This window comes from Danio rerio, chromosome 6, assembly GCF_052040795.2.
Source record: "Danio rerio strain M-AB ecotype USA chromosome 6, GRCz13ab, whole genome shotgun sequence".
NCBI classification, from domain to species: Eukaryota; Metazoa; Chordata; class Actinopteri; order Cypriniformes; family Danionidae; genus Danio; species Danio rerio.
In genome coordinates, this window is record NC_141026.1 from 52,110,466 (window position 1) to 52,133,841 (window position 23,376).

At 34.8% G+C, this 23,376-nt stretch overlaps 1 protein-coding gene and 2 long non-coding RNA genes across 6 annotated transcripts in view; all 3 read left to right on the forward strand.

The window, feature by feature from the left end:
- Positions 1-23,376, forward strand: part of LOC147843665 (uncharacterized) — a 628,067-nt gene that overhangs the window by 569,056 nt on the left and 35,635 nt on the right. The window lies entirely within an intron of this gene.
- On the forward strand, positions 223-16,372 carry eif2s2 (eukaryotic translation initiation factor 2, subunit 2 beta). 4 transcript variants are annotated; one of them, XR_015492493.2, is made up of 9 exons: positions 223-351; positions 1,253-1,430; positions 3,491-3,591; positions 4,793-4,913; positions 6,869-6,969; positions 10,244-10,392; positions 10,510-13,434; positions 13,526-13,922; positions 15,954-16,369. XR_015492493.2 is itself a non-coding variant. In XM_087255028.2 (9 exons), the coding sequence occupies exons 2-9, from the start codon at positions 1,253-1,255 to the stop codon at positions 16,127-16,129; spliced, it is 969 nt and encodes a 322-aa protein (XP_087111154.1). In that variant the 5' UTR covers positions 223-408; positions 1,178-1,252; the 3' UTR covers positions 16,130-16,369.
- The window catches only part of LOC147836499 (uncharacterized), a 35,499-nt gene continuing 33,484 nt past the window's right edge, over positions 21,362-23,376 (forward strand). Inside the window, exon 1 of the long non-coding RNA XR_015494278.2 lies at positions 21,362-21,511. This is a non-coding gene — a long non-coding RNA (uncharacterized LOC147836499). The remainder of the gene's footprint in view (positions 21,512-23,376) is intronic.

Sequence of the window (23,376 nt, forward strand, 5' to 3'; positions counted from 1 at the left end):
ATCTGATCAAACAAGGCTCAAGAGTTCTGCCATACTCCAGAGAGACAAAATAAGCCACGAGTTTCTCTGTGAAAACATTTCTGTCTGTTAAATGTGGGATTTTTTTCCGCCTGAGACACAAACGCTATGACAAAATAGGAGTCTCCTGCGTAGTTTTACCAACCAAAACTACAACTACCATCATGCAATGCGCTTAGCGCTATCTGACGCGCATGCGCATTCAGCTCCGCCCGGCCTGTCGCAGACATCGCGCGTATCGAGGAAGAGTAGACCGTTAAATTTACACTATTATAACGTTGACGTTTTATTCTTGGGTTTTCACTACAAGCCGACAACATGTCTGGAGACGAGGTTAGTAAACGGTCTCTGTTTATGAAGAACATAGGTTAAAATAGATGAACTTACACAGTCAAAAAGGAAGGACAATTGGGCCTACTAGTTTAGGCTGTGTGGAAACACATGTGCCGACTCGTTTTTTCTAGATCTTTTTGTCAGTAGCCTGGCTAGTTGCATATTAAACGTTGTACATTTTTCAAATTGTCTTGAGAGTTTATTGACAAAACGTAATATGGTACTGTAATTGGAGTTTATTTATGATGGCGTGTTTTTCGACAGTTACGATAAGGTCTGGACGTTGTGATACAAGGGTTCTTTTACTCGAGTACCATGGTATTACTTAAGTTGTTTTTGACTGCTATCATAATGCGATTGTATTAATGATTATTTACTATAGTTTTGACATTTGTGTTTCATTTTGTAGTCGTTGATAATATTGATAATATTGTTTGTGGAAGCACCATGTTTTTAGACTATTCATACAATGCCTCTAGTATTTGTAAAGTATCATGTAAATACTATGATATAAGAATGTTTTAGTTCAATGCTTAAATAAACATTAGTCTTTAAAAAACTAAAGTATTATGGAATTTGCATTTCAGCACCCTGACATGTATGAAATACTGTATAAATATTATGATGCAATACCTGGTCAATGAAGTGTTGGTTTCTGATTATCACTTTTAATCATCTTTATCCTGATACTTTACTTTAAATTGGGAAGTGAGTCAGCCACTCCAGGTATATGTTATTCAACTTGTTTTATAAAATAATAAAATTACATCATGGTTGACATCATCTAATATAGTCTTAGTCAGATTAGTTCTGACCGACTGGTCAGTAGGCTTTTCTGGCCTTTGTTGCTGGGAACTTCTCAATCTCATCTCATTAAACTCTTGCTTTTTTGTCCTTCCAGATGATATTTGATCCCACTATGACCAAGAAGAAGAAAAAGAAGAAGAAGCCCTTCATGCTGGAAGAAGATGGTGGAGAGGGAGGAGATGAAAGCCAACAAGTAGAAGCAAAAGAGATCGAGGCAGATGGTGGTGAGGAGAGAGAGTTTGATCTCGATGAAGATGAGGGGAGGAAGAAAGGTAAATTGCATGCCATTTTATTCTGCATAAATGTTCTCTGCCTAGTTTACCATGGTAATTGAGAGATGCTAAGAAAACCCAAAGCAATATTATTAACTATCTCTAGTCAGTGCCCAAATTTCTCCCCAGAATCTTGTCATTGTCAGTTAGATTTTAAATTATTAAAAAAAACTTGTAAATGAGTTTAAACATTCAAGTGGAATATTTAAGTTGCCTTAAGACAGATTGTCTTTGCATGTAAATAGTATCAATTTACAGTAAATCAACAATTAGGCCTGTCGCAATAATCATAATTTCGACTTATCGCACAACACATGGACATGTCCACAATCATTTTTGGTGATGCAATATGTATCGCCCATACATTAAACCAATTCTAGCCACATTTTAGCTCATGGTGCAGCCTCTCTATGTCTATTGGAGGTGTTAGTGTCAGTATAGGTAAAAAAAAAAACACTACAGTATAAATTACTATAGTATATTTTAATGTGGGTGCCTGACGACTGGAAATAGGCCTGTTACTTTTTTTCTAGCTCTTTTTCACCTTGGACATTTTTGTTGACATTTATATTATAATTTATTTGTGTGGGATATACGTTTTCACACTCTGATTCCAATGCCTAGTTATTAAATTGTTAAAATGAGTAATTAAATGAAATATTATCAGGAATAGAATATGATGTGTTCTTTGGATGGGTGCACTTACATTATGATGCTATTGTAGTGTCAAAATGGTCTCATAATGACAATAATATTGTATATCGTTATAAATTTTGTTTCTATATATCGTAACAAAATAGATATCATGACAGGCCTATCAACGTTAACAAATTTTCAGATAATTGAAATATACCCTGAATAATCAAAATATTGCACAATGAAAACAAGGCTATATTAATACTTTTCTACCTCAGAAACAGTATTTACCTGCAGATATTATTACATATTTGTTTAGGTTATGTATGAGTCATAAAAATGAACATACAGTAACAGTGAAAAAGATGGCAACTTTAGTAATATAATAAAACTAACAAAACATGCCATCAAACTCAAGTGATGCATTTAGTTGTCACTGTGCTTTATGCATCTACTTCTGTTTGCTTGCAGTTATTTGTAAACTGCTGTGAAATTCAACAATAAAATAAAATATTTTTATTTTATGTTATCACATCTTTTTTTGTCTTTTTAGAACAAATTATAGAACATGGTATAGATCAGAACTGGTATGATAAGCGATATGGATCTCAATAAAATCTAAATGACCCCATCTCTAAGAATTTATCGACAATATACCGACTGCACATCACATGACCATAAACATTATTTTTAGTGATGCAATATATATCGCCCATACATAAACAATTCTAGCAAAATTTTAGTTAATTGTGCAACATTTCTATCTCTGTTGGAGCTGTCAGTATCAGAATAGTTAAAAACACTATAGTATTTACTATAAATTGCTTTAGTGGGTGTCTGACACCTGAAAATAGATCTGGTAGCAGACTTTGCAGCTTCTGTTACTTTTTACCTTGCACTTTTTTGTCAACATTTATTATTATTTATGTAGAATATGCATTGTCATATTTCGATTCCAGTGCGTGGTTATTAAAATGTTAAAATGACTATAATTAAATGAGATATTCATAGGAATAAAATATTATGTGTTTGGATGAGTGTACTTGCATTTTGATGATATTATATTGTCATTCTGGCATTATAGAATGAGTGGCATAAAATGACAATAATATAATTGTAATATGTTTTAGTGTACTATATTGAACGACAGAATGTAGATATTGTGACAGGCCTAAACATGCATTGAAAAGAATCTCTGAAGTTTGGTTACAAAACAAATTCTGAAATGCTTTTAGTTGCCCAAGTAATATAATAATAAACATGTAATAGGGCATATAATCATTTTCAAGTGTTCAATTTTGCATTCCCAATGTAATAATATAGAATGTTTTGTTAATAAATATTTATTGTACTCTGGATGTTGTCTTTTGTGAATTCCTGTGTTGAATAAAAACCTGACAGCTCGTTTTGTTTGAATAATCCAGAAGCATCAGATGACCTTGATGACTTAAACTTCTTTAATCAGAAGAAAAAGAAAAAGAAGAACAAGAAATATGCTGATGCTGAGCTTGAAGAGGGAATGAAGGTCAGTTCAGTGTTTGCACATGTTCAGTCCAATAGTTTCATGGCTATAATTGCCTTTTATTGAAAGATATTTCTATGTTGATTGCGCTATTTTTCAGTGGCCTTGGTTTCTTTAGAGAAATTAATTGATATATGCGATGACGCATCATATTGTTTTTATTTGGACTTTCAACAATAGCCGTTTCCATCCACCTATTTTTATTTTTATTTTTTTTAAAGATTTATTTTCGGCCTTTTTTGCCTTTATTACATAGGACAGTATTCAGACAGGAAGCGAAGTTGGAGAGAGAGAGAGAGAGGGTGGGGGGGTGGGTAGGAGAGGGAAATGTCCTCAAGCCGGGATACGAACACGGGATGCCCTGACGTGCTACTGCACCATATGTCGACGCGCTAACCACAAGGCTATTACGCCGACTCCATCCACCTATTTTTAATGGACACTTTGGATATATGCATAACAAAATGATTTATTGAAATGCCATGATGTGCAAAAATTTTGAAAATGCGCTTAAAACGTATCGGCATAACTAGAGCTGCACGATTCTAGCTAAAATGAGAATCACGATTTTTTTTTTTTTTTTTTTTTGCTTAAAATAAAGATCATAATTTTCTCACGATTCTGTAAATGTAAAATAAAGATATGAAAAAAAACATTCAGCAGTATGCACATTAAGAAAGTCATTGGATTTTGTTATAAGAGATCATATGATGATGATGATATGTGTGAATGGACAAACCAGCAGGCTGAGCTTATTTTAAAACAACTGAAAGGTTGTTTTGGTCATTCTTAAACATCTAAACCATCTCAGTATTAGTGGTATTTTATTATTAATCACCTCCAGAATCAAGAGCGTCTGTGCTCTGCATCTGACAGCTTTAAACACCACCACGTTCACTGCATGTTGGGATTTGTCTTCTGAGGTGCAAATCATTTATTAAATAAACAAAAGATTCACGCAGCTTTTTCTACTTCAAATAAAATCTGTTTTTACTGTTGATATTTGGCTCCAGTTAGTCAGGAAGTCACAATTTTGTTCTCATTGACTCGTATGGAAACAGTGCTTCATTTGCACGTCTTTAATGCAATATTCCTGTTTTGCGCTTAAATTTAATTCATATTTTTAGATGTAAACATAGCTGCTATCACACACAAACACAAACCAGGAGAAATTGTCACTAAATAAACTGCAAATTTCCAAAAGGAGCTGAAGATCGAAACAGAGCCATCAGACACACAAGAGAATGATGACTTCACGCTGCCTATGAAGAAAAAGAAACCTAAAAAAGTCAAAGAGGACACAGACAGTCAAAGCAAAGAGGATGGTAAGTGCATGACTTGAATTGGGAGTTTTTTTTAAAACTACTATGTTTCAAACATTATAAAAATTGCTTTACAGTGGTCCCTCGACATAACACGATTCACTTTTCAAGGCATTGCAGTTTTGCTGTTTTTTTTTTTTGTGCAATTTGACTTGCATTTTTTTTCTACAGCGCATTGTGCTCTGCATTCTGATTAGCACATTGTGTTCTGCAACCTGACTAGCTGTAGACCATTGTCAATCAATCTCCTTCGTGCTATGTCTCCTGTACAGTACATAATGTGTTCAGCTTGCCAAACTTGCATAAATCTTCAATCGCTAGCAGTGTGACTAAATTGCTGAACTGTATGTTCACAAGTTTTTTCCCCACAATGGCATCGAAACATTCTGCACAATCAAAGGCACCTGCGGTAGCATTCAAAAGGCAGAGGAAGATGCTAACCATCGCACAAAAGTTGAACTTCTGGGCATGCTAAAGAAAGGTAGAAGTTTCTCTGCTGTAGGGCGCCATTACGGAATAATGCCGTTCTCCAGCCTCCGGCGCCTAGAATGCAGCTCTGCACAAGGCATTTGGCCATAGGAGAAAGCCAACTGAGCCTGGTTTCTCTCAAGGTCTTTTTTTCCTTCACTTTCGCCTATTGGGGAAGTTTGTTCCTCGCACTTGCTTGCATGGTTTGAGACTTGTGGAGCTGTGCATGGATGGATTTGTTCTTCAGTGTTTGGACTTTCAGCCGTAAAAATTAAACCACACTAAACTGAACTTCAAGTCTGAAAACTGCAATGACACAATTAACAAGTTTAAATTTTCTAGACCTTCCATGTGAAGCTGCTTTGACACAATCTACATTGTAAAAGCGCTATAGAAATAAAGATGAATTGAAGTAAATGAGGATAAAAGGGTTTTGATCTTTGGACTTATTGTTCTGTGAAAATGTGAACTTTAAAAATGTGTTTAAACAAGAGAGAAATGTGTGGAAATGTTAATGCCTTTCTGAGAAAAGGTGGATTATTTATAATATGCAACTTCTGTGATTAACGAGGGACCACTGTATTAAGAAAAAAGACTTCTAATATTAATTTGCGCTGGTTAGTAAGTAGCATATTATAATTTCTTTGTGAAATTTTTTCAAAAAAGGTTACCGGTAGCTTTTAAGCAACAAACATTTAAGTATTTTTTTAGGTTTAGGAGTATTATAAACAGAAAATATAAGTATAAAATGAACAGAACTCATCGTGACGTAGACTAATTATTTAATATCTAACCTAAGTTTATTTATAAATCTAGTTGTGGGGTGTGCATTATACAGATACTCATATGCCTTTCATTTAGTAGTGATGTTGATGCCATTATATAATTCTCTTTGCATTATATGTCTCTGTACATTTTAGATGAAGTGAAATGCAATGTAATGTAGGGCTGCACGATATTACAAAAAATCTGATGTTGCAATATTTTATTGTTCTGCAATAAATAAGAGATAAAAGACAGTTTGAATAGTGCTGTTTGACGATTTGTATTCAGGTAGAGAAATTGAATAATTATAATGCAAAAAAAAAGCTTACCTTTTGTCTTGTTTATGATTCAAATATCAAACAAATTATTTAGACAAAGTAAAATATTGTTTTGTTTTCACCGTCAGAAGACATAAATGTAAGTTTAAGAGTAAATGATCTGCCAGTGGGGCAAGTGAAATCTTGTTTTTGCTTTGAAATTGATATTTGGACTAGAAACTAACTAAAAAGTAAGAAATGTTTTTTTTTGTCTTGCATAAATCGTATACATGCAGTGATTAAATACAATTCTGTGGCTCCTGGTCAGCTATAATTCAGACTAGACATTGCATATCTTTGCAATGTGACTATTGCAAATGCGCACATTGGGATATCGATGCTTAAATGACATATTGTGCAGCCCTAATGAAATGTTTACAGTCTAATTGTGTGCTGTTTGTGTGGAAGGTGTCGAAGATGATGACAGTAAAAACGCTGATGACATCACGTTCAGCACACAGACGGGCCCTGCGTGGGCAGGATCAGAAAGAGATTACACTTATGATGAGGTAAATGGCAGAAAAGGCTGGCTTGCTGTGTGTGTGTGTTTCAGGTGATGAAGGCCCAGAGACTTCTGCCATCTGGTCCATTTATTGGCAGAGTATATTTTACCTGCTAACTTGTCTTTTATGAGACATACTGGAAATGACTACTGATATGCGGAGGATTTTTATTGGTTGTAGTCAGTTTGTTGTAGAAGTCAGTTCTCATTAAGATCACATGCATGTAGTTTATCATGAAAACTGTAGATGTGCTCCAGCAACCTTGGACAACCAGAATGTTGCAAAATACAATTTTAGTTTAGTTCAATAGTCATTTTTTATTTAAACTTAGACACATCTGTTGTTTTAGTGTTAAAATAAACAAACATTTTAATACAGAATAAAAGCTTGCCATGTCTAGGCATGGGCCGGTATAAGATGCTGACGGTATGATAACCTTGGATAAAAATATCACAGTTTTACGGTATTGTAATTACTGCTCTAATATATGCTCTTTTTAAATGTCTGGATAAAAAAAAAACGTTTTCCCCTTTCAAACACGATGTATTTTATTTTAAGAAACATTTAAAATATTTTGGAGCAGTAAACATGTCAGGCTATAATTTAAGTTAAATATTGACTTCAGCTGTCTTCATTTATGTCAAAAGCAGATTTTTTTTCTCACAATTTAAAACACCATCTTTGGATATCTTTTACTGCTGGAGATACTGTTGTCCTTAAAAAAAGTTTTAAAGTTTTGAGTTTTAAAACCTTTCTTTTTCAAACGGCAGTATATAGACCCATGTCAACAGCACAACCCAAACTCTTCCAGGCCACAACTACAACTTATAGACAAGCTATATAAAAATTTGGTAAAGCTTCCTACAGGGTGCCCATAGGCTCCTAAAGTTTTAAAATGTCTTTAATTTAAAAAAACAATTTAGGCCTTAAAATCTTAAATTCACTGAAATATTGTGTCATCGGTCTTAAATCATTTTAAGCAGGTCTTGATTTTCCTAGGTCCATGTAAAGCTACCCAATCGGTCCAACATCCATCACTAATAATCCATCTCAAATTTTTTTTATATACGTTTATATTGTTTTTTAAATATTTTATTTATAATGTTTTAAAAATATCTATTTTATATGTTTTTACATATATTTTTATATTTATTGCAAATAATACAATTCACAACAGCTGTTTCTCACATTTTTACAGCAAATTGTCTTAATCCGGGAAAGAAAACTAAAGCAACACATCCCTTTACATAATCTTCCATTAATACAAAAGCTATTAACAGAAGCAACTGGGCCATTAGAAAAAATCTTTAGTGTTTAACTCCGTATAAGTCCAAAATTTTATTTATAATAGTCTTAAAAATTTATTAAAAAGTCTTAAATTTGACTTTGAGAGGAAAAATAAGTGAAATCCCTCTCCCAAATATAAAAAAAATAAATCAGGGGTATGACTGACAATTCTCAAAATAAAGACACAAAAGTTGGAGTACCAACTTTTTTGTCAGCAAAGAGCAGCTCAACAAAAAACAACTACTTCATACTTTATACGCAAGTGTCCCCATACAAATTTGTTCAAAAGCTATTTTTTCAAGTATTTGGATAAATTGATCACATACTAAGTCAATAAAAATATTTGTGACAGGTGATGTGAATTATGTGACATATTTGAAAATTATTTAACTGGAGAGGAAGTGTTTGGATGAGGCAAACAGCATCTCTTAGGTAATCTAGAGTAAATGTTGTAATGTTTATGTTAGTGGGAACCCAGTATGAGACTTGAAAGTAATGAAGACTTCTTTCAGGCAGTTCAGAACTGATTCTTTCCTTTGAGCCAGTAACACCTTTAATCCTGCAGTTTGATCTTAGAAATTTTAAAGACCTTTTACATTTAGAATCCGCTTTATTAAAGCTACATGAATTGTAATATCCAAAAAACAATGTGGGGTCACATTAAAACGGAAACTATTTTTTTTTTTTACTGTGGATGTAACAATTTACCTAATTTATAATTAAATAAGACTGACAATACAGATCTCAAGATATGATTTTTTTCACAAAATGAATTGAGATATGAAAGGAAAAAGTGGCCTTTTATTAGTTCTGAAATACTGCACATTTGTTAGTTCAATAAAAATATACACTCACCTGCCACTTCATTAGGTACACCTGCCCAACTGCTCGTTAACGCAAATTTCTAATCAGCCAATCACATGGCAGCAACTCGGCATGTTGACATGGTCAAAACAATTTGCTGCAGTTCAAACCGAGCATCAGAATGAGAAAGAAAGGTGATTAAAGTGATTTTAAATGTGCTGATCTTTATGGGGTTTTTACGCACGGCCATCTCTAGGATTTACAGAGAATGGTCTGAAAAAGAGAAAATCTTCAGTAAGTGGAAGTTGTATGGGCGCAAATGCCTTGTTGATGCCAGAGGTAAGAAGAGAATGGCCAGACTGGTTTTAGCTGATAGAAAGGCTACAGTAACTCAAATAACCACTTGCCAAAGTCTACACAAGAGCGTCTCAGAACACACAACATGTCCAACCTTGAGGTGGATGGGCTACAGCAGCAGAAGACCACACCAGGTGCCACTCCTGTCAGCTAAGAACAGGAAACTGAGGCTACAATTTGCACAGACTCGCCAAAATTGGACAATATAAAGTTGGAAAAACGTTGCCTGGTCTGATGAGTCTCGATTTCTGCTGCAACATTCGGATGGTAGGGTCAGAATTTGGCGACAACAGCATAAAAGCATGGATCCATCCTGCCATGTATCAACAGTTCAGGCTGGTGTTGGTGGTGTAATGGTTTGGGGGATATTTTCTTGGCACACTTTGGTCCCTTTAGTACCAATTGAGCATTGTGTCAACGTCACAGCCTACCTGAGTATTGTTGATGACCATGTCCATCCCTTATGAAAACAGTCTACACATTTTATGATAGCTACTTACAGCACGATAACGCGTCATGTCACTATCAATCCAATGGAGCACCTTAAATTATTTTAATTTCTCAGAAATTAAAACAGAGTTTGCAGCAAACATAATGGTCCCCCACTGTAGTACATTTTGTCTAACTTCACATATTTTAATTGAGTTTCAACTGGATCATGGGGAATCATTACATCCCTGTTCTTCATGTTAAGCATTTTTCCTGACACCAATACATTTGATTACTCTTGAAACTAAATAATGAGTTTATAAATAATTATAGTTTGTTAAATAATGACTGGTTGCATCAGCTCTTAAGATTAAAGGTGACTGAAAATATCACATGATTTTAGCTTTTGAACAGGGTCTTTAACATCATGAGGGAAAAGAATCCAGACATGGTCGCCGGAGAAAAGAGGAAGTTTGTAATGAAGCCTCCTCAGGTGGTGCGGGTCGGCACTAAGAAGACCTCCTTCGTAAACTTCACAGACATCTGCAAACTGTGAGTCAAGCAGACGCTGCGTTTTCTGGATTGAGTTTGTTCCGTGAATACATGGAAAATCAACCATTTCTCATTTTTATAGTTCATAATCCTCTAATTCTGCTTTTATTTTGACAGGTTGCATCGACAGCCAAAACATCTTTTGGCTTTTTTGTTGGCTGAGTTAGGTACAAGGTGAGTTTATTATATATTATTAATATTGGCTCTTCCCATAATTATAGAATAACTAGTTTTAAAAGATGAGAGGTGCTTTTTTTGAGAATTAAACTATTATTTAGCATAAAAATCAGCATTTCATGACAAGCCCCAGGTTTTCAGCCCTTAACATATCTGTTGAATCAACGTTCAGTGTATTCCAGTAAAAACGTTTAAATCATTATCACAAAAATGTTTTTCTAGGGAGCGACAGCTTACTTTTGTACTTCGTTCCAGGAAAGAGCTGCTTATGCTGTTCTGTCCATATATTATTATATAATCTGTAAGTGAATTGTTATTTATGGGAGCACGGCTGAAGCAGGGGTTGTTTTTCATCATTGAACAACAAACCTTGCAAAATATTGTCTCACAATCTGGCAAGCTCTTGGTTTATTTTTCCAGTGTGTCTGCGCGTCTGAAAACCTCCACCAGAACACTGCATTTTTTAGCTGAAGGCATTTCACATGATGTCAGAGAGAAACATGAATTAATTGAGAGGCATAACTGACAGTGAGGCGCTATTAAAAGTAAAGCAGACTGATTTACATATCTCATGAAAAGACTTTAAAAAAGTCCACTGGTTTTTTTGTTAACTGATGACTTTAGTTTTGACAGCTCAGTGTTAAGGCAAAGACACCAACCTGCTGTTTGGCCATTAGGCAGCATCAGGCCATCGGTGGTTGTCTGTCAGGCTAGTTTGTTTGGTGTGTTCCTCATTTTAGAGAGATTGCCTAATTTAACATGTAGAGTCAGCGTCAGTGATGGAGAACTATCTGATTAGCTGTTCAGCTACAAATCAGAGCGCGAACACGAAAGCTGAAGTTACCAAACTAACAAATGACACAAGTCAAGAGGAAACAGAAATAAGCCTGGTTGGCGATCTGCTGCAAATGCAGGTCTGTGTAGGTCTACCGCAGAAAAAATACAACCAGCTTGTCGCTGAAGAAAGTTGCTCTTCATTTGCCTAAAGTTGAATCATTCTCAACTTTGTTGCTTCGCTCGACGCGCCTACCTGGTCGCCAACGGATGCTGTCACTTGCAGTGATGGTGGTTGCTGGAATTCGCTCAGTCTCTGTTGAAGTGAACGGTCGGTTGTCGTTTTGCCACTGTGAGTAGCTCGTAGTGTGAATGAGGCTTTATGAGAATGAGGCTTCTGCATCGAGTGATTGATGTGACCCAGAGCACATGCCTTGTGTATCTGTGCATTTATACTTCTGCTTGTTGTTTTTGTGTTGCTCAGGAATAACACTTTTAAAATTATAGCTGGCAGTAGGTTTTTATGTTCCTGTGTTGAGTTTGTTTCGTAGGTGTTTTGTTTTTTCTGAACGCTACAAGTAGCTAAAATCACTCATTCAGAGACGGGAACCAGCGAACGTGCAAAAACTTTATTCATAAGGTAAAAAAACAAAAGTTTCCATCTGGAGCTTCTTCATACGACTCGACACTTGTAATCACTTGCTCCATCGGGCTCGCGGCTCTCAGCACTGCCCACACTTGTCACCGCTAGCCATCTGACCAATCACAGAGCTTGCGCGTCTTGTCTATTAAATGTCTTTTCCGTTTCTTCCCACCGTGAGAAAACAATGTGTGGTGCACAGTTTCAAATACGCGTCTGACGGTGAATGTGTCACTGAAAGCCCTGAATTATGCCGTTTTTTTGGCTGGTGTGTTTGCATCCATGTTTTTTTTTTCATTTTTCAGAGTTTTTCCCTATTTGCTGTCATGTTTCTGTGTTTCAATAGCATATACGAGGGAAACTATGGGTGCGTTGCACGTGTTGGAATGAAAACTGATTTTTATTCAGAACATTTATGTAAACTGCACACTCAAGTGAATCAATAAAATCGGTTTATGGCCCAGCCCTAATTATCAGACATATCTGCATAAATGTATTCCATAGTTTTGATTGGGAAGTACTGTAAAGATGGTACATAAATACTGCTTTGTTTATTGTTTGTATGTGTGCAGCACTAGTTCTGGTTTCCCTTTATGCAGTGACAACTACTGACACCTGTGGGTATAAAAAAAAGATAATCCTTTCACGCAGATGCAGAATAAGGCCTAATCCCAATTCTACCCCTTAGCCCTTCCCCTTACCCCTACCCCTCGTTTGTACGTTCCCGTGAAGGGGTGGGGGTGTCCAAATTCTCTTTAGCTTGAAGGTGTAGGGTTAAGGGGAAGGAGTGAATAGTCCTTCGAATGAAGATTTTTCAGGATCACACTCGAAACCAAGTGGGTAAGAAAATTTCCCAGAACGCACCAGCCACAACAGTAGGATCGCAGCACTTGGAAGTAAGAAGATCCACAAATAAGTACTTTTCTGTCATTATTACGAATTTTAACAACAAACAAACACGTTTTATTTTTTCTAAAACAGCGTCCGTGTTGTACCGTCATGCTTTTAAAAAACGCTCTATAATCCCTAAAGAAAACTCCTGTATAGCAGTCCCACAACATTTTGACGCTGTATGACACTGAAATACCCTGTCAGAAATGTCTAGTGGCTGAGAATGGGCTTTGCACAGTGGCTGCTATAATGTTAATGTTGTTTTTGGTGTATCGTCTATGTGTTTACATAGATTAATATATAGATGAATGGTGTAAATGCACAGTACAGTTACGATCTAATTGCCACATTAGATCATTATGATAACATAATATATGCCTTCAGTGATTTACTGAAGATAAATATAAAAAAATAGCACAACTGGAATAACTACAGGAGTCGCGATCGTCTGATCTCATATGAAGCAAGAGATTGCGATGACATATGACGATGTGTGCAGGTGCTGTAGTGCTGTCCCAATTCTTAGGGGTAAATTTTAAAGCCCCTCCCCTTCACCCTCGGTTTTAACCCTTTCAGGCTCAAATTGAATTTTAGAAACAGGCAAAATCTATGCTTTTAACTGTTGCAAATTAGCAACGCCTGCCTTGAGAGGGTTAAGGGCCAAGGGGAAGGGATACAAAAATGGATTTGGGATTGTGTTCGTGCATACCATTTGGTCCATAAGTGATCAGATGCAGCAGATGCAAAACGACAACATTAGTCGGTTTTCATCAGAGCTAGTTATTTGACATCAGCTTGGTGTGTCCTGTGCCTGAATTGTTTTGTTCTATATCTAAAAACAGGAGCGTTGTGATTCGGACCAAGTGTATAAATAAAAATATAATGGTGGTCATCCCTAAAATCAACATACTGAAGGTCATTTTACATTCAGAAATGCTCTAACCACAGTTTTCCTTTTTCAGCGGGTCCATAGATGGAAACAATCAGCTCGTCATCAAAGGCAGATTCCAGCAGAAACAGATAGAGAACGTCTTAAGAAGATACATAAGTGAGTGTTTATTTGACTGTCAGACTATAAAAATGGTCTACATTTATACAGTGCATTTATGGACATCTAAATCTCACACACATCTTTAGCCTTCAAACTGGATAGTGGTATCTTCCAAAGTAGCTAGTAAAATATTATGTACTGTTTTCATGGCATTTTTAAAAACTGTTGGGGAAAAAAAAAATTCCTTTAAAGGGCACCTATTTTCAGGGTATCCGCCTGGTCTTAAATTCACTGAAATGTTGTTGTAGGTCTTTATCATTTTAAAGAGGTCTTAATTTTTCCATGTAAAGCTACCCTATTGGGCTAACACCCATCCAATCCCCAACAATCCATCTGAATTAAAGTTTTAACAAAAGTTTATTTATTAATAAAGATGTATGGATTTACCTGACTCACGATTCGAAATGATTCACAATACTAATCCAAGCATTCATGATTTAGTCCCGATTTGTTTTTTTTTTTGTTTTTTTATATATTTTTTTCAAACAAAATTATTTGAAACAAATTCAAGGTGAACAAAAGCCCTTTAATTTTTTCTTTAATGCTACACTTTTTTGTAAAATATTATATTTTCTGCCATAGCTATATAGTTTTTTTTAAACCAAATACATTAAAAACTGTAAGGCTACTGTTGGTTAAACTAAATTTTGTATAGACTTGGAATGGTGGACTTAAACCGACTTTTAATATGTCCTGTTTGTTAATTCACAGTGATGTGATGACATCAGAATACAACTACTCATAATTCTGATGTTGAATTATTATGTTTGAGACATTTGTTTGGAATCTGTCATTGACAACATTATTAGACCATTTATACTCTGGTAAAATGAGACATTTATCATTATCAGATTCCCTCTTGCATTATATTCAACATTATATAGGCTAGAGTAGTTATACTGACCCAGTAAACTTATTCTCATGCACAACACTGTGTTCGCTATTAAAGAAAAAAAAGGCTTGTCATAATCATAACTGTAAAATGCGTTATGATCATTTAAATCTGCGTTTCACTTTCAAATGCGGCTCATGGCTGCTGTCAGTGTGAGAAAAGGTGAATCATTATTACCTGTATAATCAATTAGTATAAGTATCAGTGTGATAGACTTAAGAAGAGATAATCTTGAACATTTTTAAATATTTAATAATAATAAGATAATAAATAAAATATGCATAAACTAATTTGAAAAGGAGAGGGTGAAAACTAATATAATAACAACTTTCTCTTTTAGTCTGAAAAACATCTGCACACTTTCACTATGAAAACACTGATGCACTGCGTGATCATATTTAAATTGATTTTCAACAGGCTCACTGTGAATCGTTACATCCAGATTTATTAACTTTTATTTATCAACTATATTTACCAACACGATTTATATTTTTATTTATAAACATGGTTTAATTATCTTCTTTTAGAATACCATTTGATTTTAATGACTTCATTGTTTTAACTTGGCCATTAGAAAGTCTGAAATTTCACTAATAATGGTCTTAAAAAGGTCTTAACGTCTTAAATTTGACTTGTAGAAACCCCAATTACGCTAAAATCACTTTTATAAGGGGTTTAGACACAGTTGTGTGGCAACAGTCCGTGCATATAACCAGCTTCTAATAGTAAAAATGTATAATTATTTTTTATAATCACGTGATAATTAGTCAGCAGAACACTTTGATTGACATTCTCTCATTGTGCATGTCATCATAGTAGGAAAGCCCCACCCACTAGTGATGATCTCTCCCTCATTAGCATAGGATGTTACTCTTGTTATTGCATCTGCCACTATGCTGACAGACAGGCACTTATTGCTCCGCCCTCTTTTGAAAAGAGCACAATCTTATTTGAATTTAAAACGACAGTCACCAAAACGGCACCCATAGGATTAAAGCCTAAAAGGGGAAGATTCAGAGTTGTAAAATATTTATTTGTATATTTTGAGCTGAAACTTTCGACACACATATTTTATGAACATAATTTGCATTCTATAAGGAGAAAGCAGCTGAACGCGATGTGTTTTTGTGTTGCAGAGGAATACGTGACCTGCCACACGTGTCGTTCTCCAGACACTATCCTGCAGAAGGACACGCGCCTGTACTTCCTGCAGTGTGAGACGTGTCACTCGCGCTGCTCCGTCGCCAGCATCAAGACCGGCTTCCAGGCCGTGACGGGCAAGAGGGCACAGCTGCGCGCCAAAGCCAACTAACAGCTGAGCATAAACCCGCTCCAAACCCAACAAACCCCCTCACACATCCAGCTCTGCAGAGCTCCAGACGGGCTGTACGCGCGCTCGTGGGTTTGTTGGGTCTGGATGTGGAGCGTCGCAGGGAAACCGAAAGCCTGAGGGATTTTATGAATGAACTGTTGGTGAAATCTGTTGTCGCTGTATTACCTTCAGAAAAAAAACTAAACAATTGAAATAAAATGCATACCAGCTGGGCAAACACTCGTGCGCTGTACTGTATGTTTGTGGGATGAAGTGTTTCTTTGTCTAGAAAGTCCAAGTTTGCTTGAAATGTGCTGCTTTATGATTGCGAACAGATGACCACATTTCAGCCTCCTGCGTTTACTGTACTTTAAAAGCTCGATTTAATGTCTGATAAAGTAACTGTTTTTTTTTTTTAAACAAAGTACTATTTTATACATGTAGTATATGTTTTATTAATGATTAAAAGTCGAATTAGTCCGCTCCTTTTTTTAATGGTTTTTCTGCCATAAAGAGGAGAAAGCTTCTTTTATATTGGTAAATGAATTAACACATTTATAGTGATACAATATTTCTATTAAATTAAAGCAGGGGTCACCAATCTCGGTCCTGGAGGGCCATTGTCCCTGCAGGATTTAACTCCCAACTTGCCATAACACACCTGCCTGGGTGTTTCAACTATACCTAGTAACTAGGCCCACACGGAATCTGCGCGCTCAGAATTCCGCAGATTTCTAGCCCATCATTAATTCTGTTTATTTACTTGAGTAAATCTGAATTTATTCCGTTTTTATTCTGTAATTTCTTACTTTTCATTTCATATATTAAGGTTTTAGTTACGATACTCCGCTGGATGCTCCCAAAATAATCCCGCAGAAATCCGCAGACTTTTACCAAAATTCTCTGCGGAAATAGCAAAAAACGTCCGCAGATTCCGTCTGGCCCTGCTAGTAAGACCTTGATTAGCTTGTTCAGTTGTGTTTAAGGTTGGAGCTAAAATCTCCAGGACACCGGCCCTCCAGGAACAAGTTTGGTGAACACTGAATTAAAGTGTCGATACATTTGTTTATTCATCTTTAGTAACATTAGATAATAACGAAGCAGTTTATTGTTACTTTATGATAGCTTAGTTCTATTATATATTCATACACAGTGTTGGAGGTAACGCATTACAAGTAACATGAGTTATGTATTGTTTTTTAAGTAACGAGTAAAGTAACGCTTTACTTAAAAAAAAAAAGCAATAATATTATAGTTACCTTTTATTTTAATTTGATTTTAAACAGTAAATTAAACTAGTCACAATGGATCACGCAGTCAATGAGAGAATGTGTTTATTATTTTGAACGCATTGAAGAAAAGGGGATTTGTCTCAATAGACAGTGGTTATGCTTAAGACAAATAGTACAAAAGTATCAAACACATTGCTTTAATCATCTGTATATACAGCATGTAGATCTCTGGGGTCAGGAAGTTCTCAGATAACATCCTTATATACATGTACAGTTAAAGTCTGGATCATTAAGCCCCCCTTTGATTTATTTTAATTTTTTTCAAATATTTCCCAAATGATGTTTAACAGAGCAAGGAAATTTTTACAGTATGTCTGATAATATTTTTTTATTCAGGAGAACGTCTTATTTGTTTCTTTTCAGCTAGAATAAAAGCAGTTTTTAATAAAAAAAACAAACAAACATTTAAAGGTCCATATTATTAGTCCCTTAAAGGTATATATTTTTTTGATAGTCTACAGAACAAACCATCGCTATACAATAACTTGCCTAATTACCCTAACCTGCATAGTTAACCTAATTAAGCCTTGAAATGTTACTTTAAGCTGAATAATAGTGTCTTGAAAAATATCTAGTGAAATATTATGTACTGTCATCATGGCAAAGATAAAATAAATCAGTTGAGATTAAACTATTATGTTTAGAAATGTGTTAAAAAAAATCTCCGTTAAAACAGGGGGGCTAATGATACTGACTTCAACTATGTATGTATGTATATGTACTGTATATGTGTGTATATATATATGTGTGTGTGTGTGTGTGTATATATATATATATATATATATATATATATATATATATATATATATATATATATATATATATATATATATATATATACACACACACACACACACACACATTATAATTTTTTTTTAGGTAAATATAGGTGTAGCTTATACAGCTTATCTATAAAAAAAAAAGTTTACACAAGTTCTGAAAGAGATTAAGCCTCAACCAGTAAAAAGTAATAATAATAAAATAATAATAATAAATAATAAAAAGTAACACAAAAATAGGCCCACATGGAATCTGCGCTTAGAAATTCGCAGATTTAAGCCCATCATTGAGTCTTTTTATTTACTTGTGTAAATGTAAGTAAATCTATATTTGTTGTTTTTAAATTAATTTTAGTAATATTAATGACTAATATGAAAATGTTTGATTTATTTACAATAGTTTGTAAAGTAAAATTTTCTGTCTTTTAGATTTATTTTACGAGAGAGTTGCATTGTTTATAAATTAAGTGGATCTAGATGGATTTGTATTGCAAGCATTAAATAAAAGTTAAAAAGCTATTATTTTTTTCCCGTAAATTAGGTCTTTACTTATGATGCTCCCAAAATAATTCAGCATAAATCTGCAGATATTTTACAAATTTCTGCGCAGAAATAGCAAAAAAATAATTTGTAAAAGAAGTAATTTGAATCACTTTGACATCTAAAAATATTTTCAGGTGAAAGTTTTAGTTTTATTAAAATAATTTGGCTAAATATAAAATAATGCATTTTAAAAACTGTTGTTATCTATCTGTCCGTCCCTCCGTATATAACTTTTTGCAAGTTTTTTTGTTTTTTTTTACATTTTTTTTTTAGAGATATCATCAACTAAAAACAGTTACACAATTACTCATGATAATAGCAGAGCAACATATCACTTTACATGATCTTCCATTTCTATAAAAACTATTTACAGAGGTGAGGGGGAGCAGACATAATGTTTATAAATAGACATGAGACTTGGTTTTATAACAGAAACACATTAGGTTGAATGCATTTTGACTAAAGCCAACAAATAGAACTAAAACACATTTCTTTGATTAAAAATACTGTTTACAATTGAAGCAAAAATGTAGGTTATAAAATATTTTTAAGGCATATAAACCCTATTTACATAAAAAATATTTTCAAAATGTTTAAAAATGTATGCAAAGCTTTTGTGCAATAAAGTCGTTAAACTTTTTTAGGAGAAATTTGCATTTTCCTAATGTTAACAAATGGATCCTTTATATTTACTTTGATCATTTTGTACTCCATATATTAAGATAAAAATGAGTAATTTGAAGGCATTTTAACAGTCAAAAATCTTTGAATTATCTTTTAAATAATCTTTTAAAACTCTTTGACATCTAAATAAAAAATATATTTTCAGTTTAAAGCTTCAGTTCTAAAAAAAACTATTTGCCTAAATATGTGTGTGAAAAGCGGTGGTTTTAATGCATTTTAACTATGTTATGCTATACTAAATATTACACTTTATCACACCTAAACCTTATTACACCTAAACACCTTTTAACAATTCGCCTTATATCAATATACAATGCAATGTATATTTATGCCAAATCTGTACATATAGTTTAACATTCAGATTTTTTTTTGCACTAACTGCATCTCTGTTTAATGTTTATCGTCTTTTTTCATATTTATTTTGTGTTGTCACTTTACGTACACCGGAAGCTGTAGCCCAAACAAATTCTTTGTGTGTGTGAAGCACACTTGGCAATACAACTGATTCTGATTCTATGTTAAATATTTGGGTTATAAAATATTTTAAAGGCACATTCACCTTAAATGTTTTCACAATAATAATAAAAAAACATTACCCAAACTTTTGTGCAATAAAGTAATTGCACTTTTTTCAGGAGAAATTAGCATTTTTATAAAATCTTTTAAAATATTTGACAAAGTTATGCAAACATTTGAATGCAAATGAGCACATTTAATTTATTTAAACAACCGTGTTATTTAGTTAAAACGATATACAATACCGGTCAAAAGTTGGGGGTCAGTTTTTTTTTTTTTAAAGAAAATTACTCTTCATAAAGGCGGATTTATTAAATGTAAAAATATTGATAAAAATGTATTAAATTTTAAATAACTGCTTATTGTATGTAGTTTCAAACGAAGTTTTATTGCAGTAATTATTGCTTTAATTACTATTACCATTAACAACAATAATAATAATAATCATAATAATTAATATTAGAGTGATTTCTGGGGGATTATGAGACTGAAGACTGGAGGAATAAAGCTGAAAATTAATTTCTAAACACTGGAATAAATTATTAACTACGTTTGAACAGTTATTTTATAATGTAATACCATTTTACAATTTGCACTGTATTTATGATTAAATAAATGCAGCCTTGGTGAGCAGGAAAAGCTTATTTTAAAACATTTAACCCCCCCAAACTTTTGACCGGTAGTGTAGCCTGTTTTAAAAAAAGCTCGTTTCCATAAAAAAGGCTTCAGCACATTTTTCCACAGGAAGGCTTTTTTTCTGCTTGCCCAGGCATCTTTAAAATGTTCTTTGGTTTCTCAACTTCACAAACAGACGTCACAGAACAGTGAAATATTACAATAATGTTAATAAAGGGTATTATGGGTGAGCATGAAATTGCCCAGAACTGATAATTATGCTGAAAAATATGATGCAAACTTGGCCCTCCATTGCGCATGTGTCCAAATGAATGCGCCAGCCTCCGTCTGTTTAAGCTCCGAGTTTCAAAACCCCACTGACATAAATCAAGGAATGTGTTTCTGACACTCCGCATTCCGATACACGCGAGACCCGAGGCGGCCTCTTTATAAACCAACGCAATTGTTTATGAAAATATGACAGCAGAATGAGTGTTTGACATGTCAGTCCGTCAGTCATGCTGGAGCAAAATAAATATGAAACACAAACCTTCGTCAGTGCGCGCCACCACCACATCAAATATGTTGAAGGATGTGCTGTGAAGGCCATTTCTCCTTATGTTGCACTAGCTAAAGGAGAAATTTGGCTGTATTGCTAACATTAATTCCTAATACAAGTATTGTATTAATTGGCATGCGTTCTGGGCCTGGTTATTTTCAATTTGTGTGTGTTGAAGTCGTTCCGTCCATCCAGCATATGTGTGCTTTGGCCATGATTAAAGGCATTAGCGGCTCCAAGGACCAGAAGGAGAGTCGTAGCAGCGGCTTCTGGTTAACGTCCGACATCACTCACTTACCCGGTGTCATGGGGATGAATAATGAGAGCGGTTTCTTGACTGACCCGGACATGGCCGTCTCTGCTGCACGGGAGGAAACGTTGGACTGCAGTAAAGGTAAAGTCTGCGTGGATGTTGAGCAGAACCGATGGGCTATGTGCACAGCTAGTGTTTTTCAGCTAATCATAAACTTTTGGTGAAGGTGACTATTTTCAATTTCATAAGGTTTCTTTTAAATAATCGATGTTCTAATGTAATTAATATACAATCCTTAAAAAAAGCAATAATTTAGTTGTTCAGGTGTGAAACGAAAACTGTGTAACGCTAGCGCTGTTAGCAGGCTAGCGCAGAAACGCCATTGAAAATACTGAGGTAAAATATTGAAAAGACACAGCGGAGGAAAATTGACTTTAATGTAGTGCTTCAAACTTCATATCGCATTACGTCAATGATTTTTAAAGAAATCAGATCTTAAATGTGTCGATTTTGTAATGGCTAGAGTTTACGGAAGCGATTGGACTGGCTGACTGAAAATTAACATAAAAGTCTGTGTTGCCAGGTATAGCTGACTTTTTCCAGTCTAAAAGCGGTCCAAAAATGCTCAAAATATTACATTGATATTTTAATTTTAACCTATTTAAATCGAAATAAATCTAGTTACTTTAATTGTAATAGTTTTAACCATACAGCAACCAACACCGGCAGTCACAGAACCACAACACAACCAGATCACATCGAAACACTACACACTGCATTTAATATTAGCTGCATCTGAAACCGCATACTTCCATACTAGTTCGCTACAATCAGTATGCAAGCCGATTAGTATGTCAGGAAAAAACCTAGAGAAAACCCACGCGAACACAGGAAGAACATGCAAACTCCACACATTAATGTTAACTGGCCCAGCCGAGGCTTGAACCAGCGACCTTCTTACTGTGAGGTGCAGGGCCGGATTAACTAATAGGCCTTATGGGCACAGGCCCAGGGGCCCGTGCGAACTTGAGGCCCCTGCGAGGGGGGAGAAAAAAAAAGACTATTTCGGAGTGTCTTTTTAGGCTAATTGCAAATAGCGCACCTAGTTGGAATAACGTGTGTTGGTGCCTGATTGACAAAGACAAGTTGAGTCAAGAGCAAATCAGATCTACAGCCACAGTGGCGCACCTCGTAAATCGCACAGCAACATCTTTTGACGCGATTGATCATCCTGGGCCGAATCCACCATCAGCTGAACTTGTGCTACTTTTGTTCTCCCCTTAACATATTAGATTGGAAATATATTTATTTTTAACAGGAAGGAAACATTTTTAATAAATAATGCAAATGTGATATAAAGTCACAAGTGCCTCGTGGGTATTTAATAATTAGCGTTAATAAAGGTGCCTATGCTCAAGTTGTTCTATGCTGTTTGCCTATAGTCTTCATCACGAGGGAGAATACAGGGAGAGGAGGAGACAGTAAATCATTAATAAGTGTATGTATTATGAAAGACTCAGATTCGAAGAACTAGATTGGAGAGGCATTGTGTGTTAAATATCATGCCAATAATATGCTTTATACGTTTGTGAAAGCAATACATTGAAATACCCTTTAAAATGATTTATAAATTTGAATACAAAAGCAGTTATTTTTGAAGAAATCTGAAAACTGGTATCCACAGACTTACATATTTGTTTTCCCTACTATGGAGGTCAATGATTAGCAGTTCTGGTTACGAAGATTCTTCAAAATATTTTGCTTTGTGTTCAACAGAAAGCTAAGCATGTTTCGCCCAAGCCGTCAAGCTGAGAGAAGAGCTGCCATTCCAGAGCAGAAACAAATGGTTTGATTTTGATTAAAGATGACCAAACGTAAGTAGATTGTCTTTCAGGGAGTAATTAACCTTGGCCTTATGACTAAGTGAGCTAGCAAAATAAACATTGTAAATATTGAATTCTTTCAGACTGCCACATGCTCTCTGGTTTTAAACACACTGTAGATTA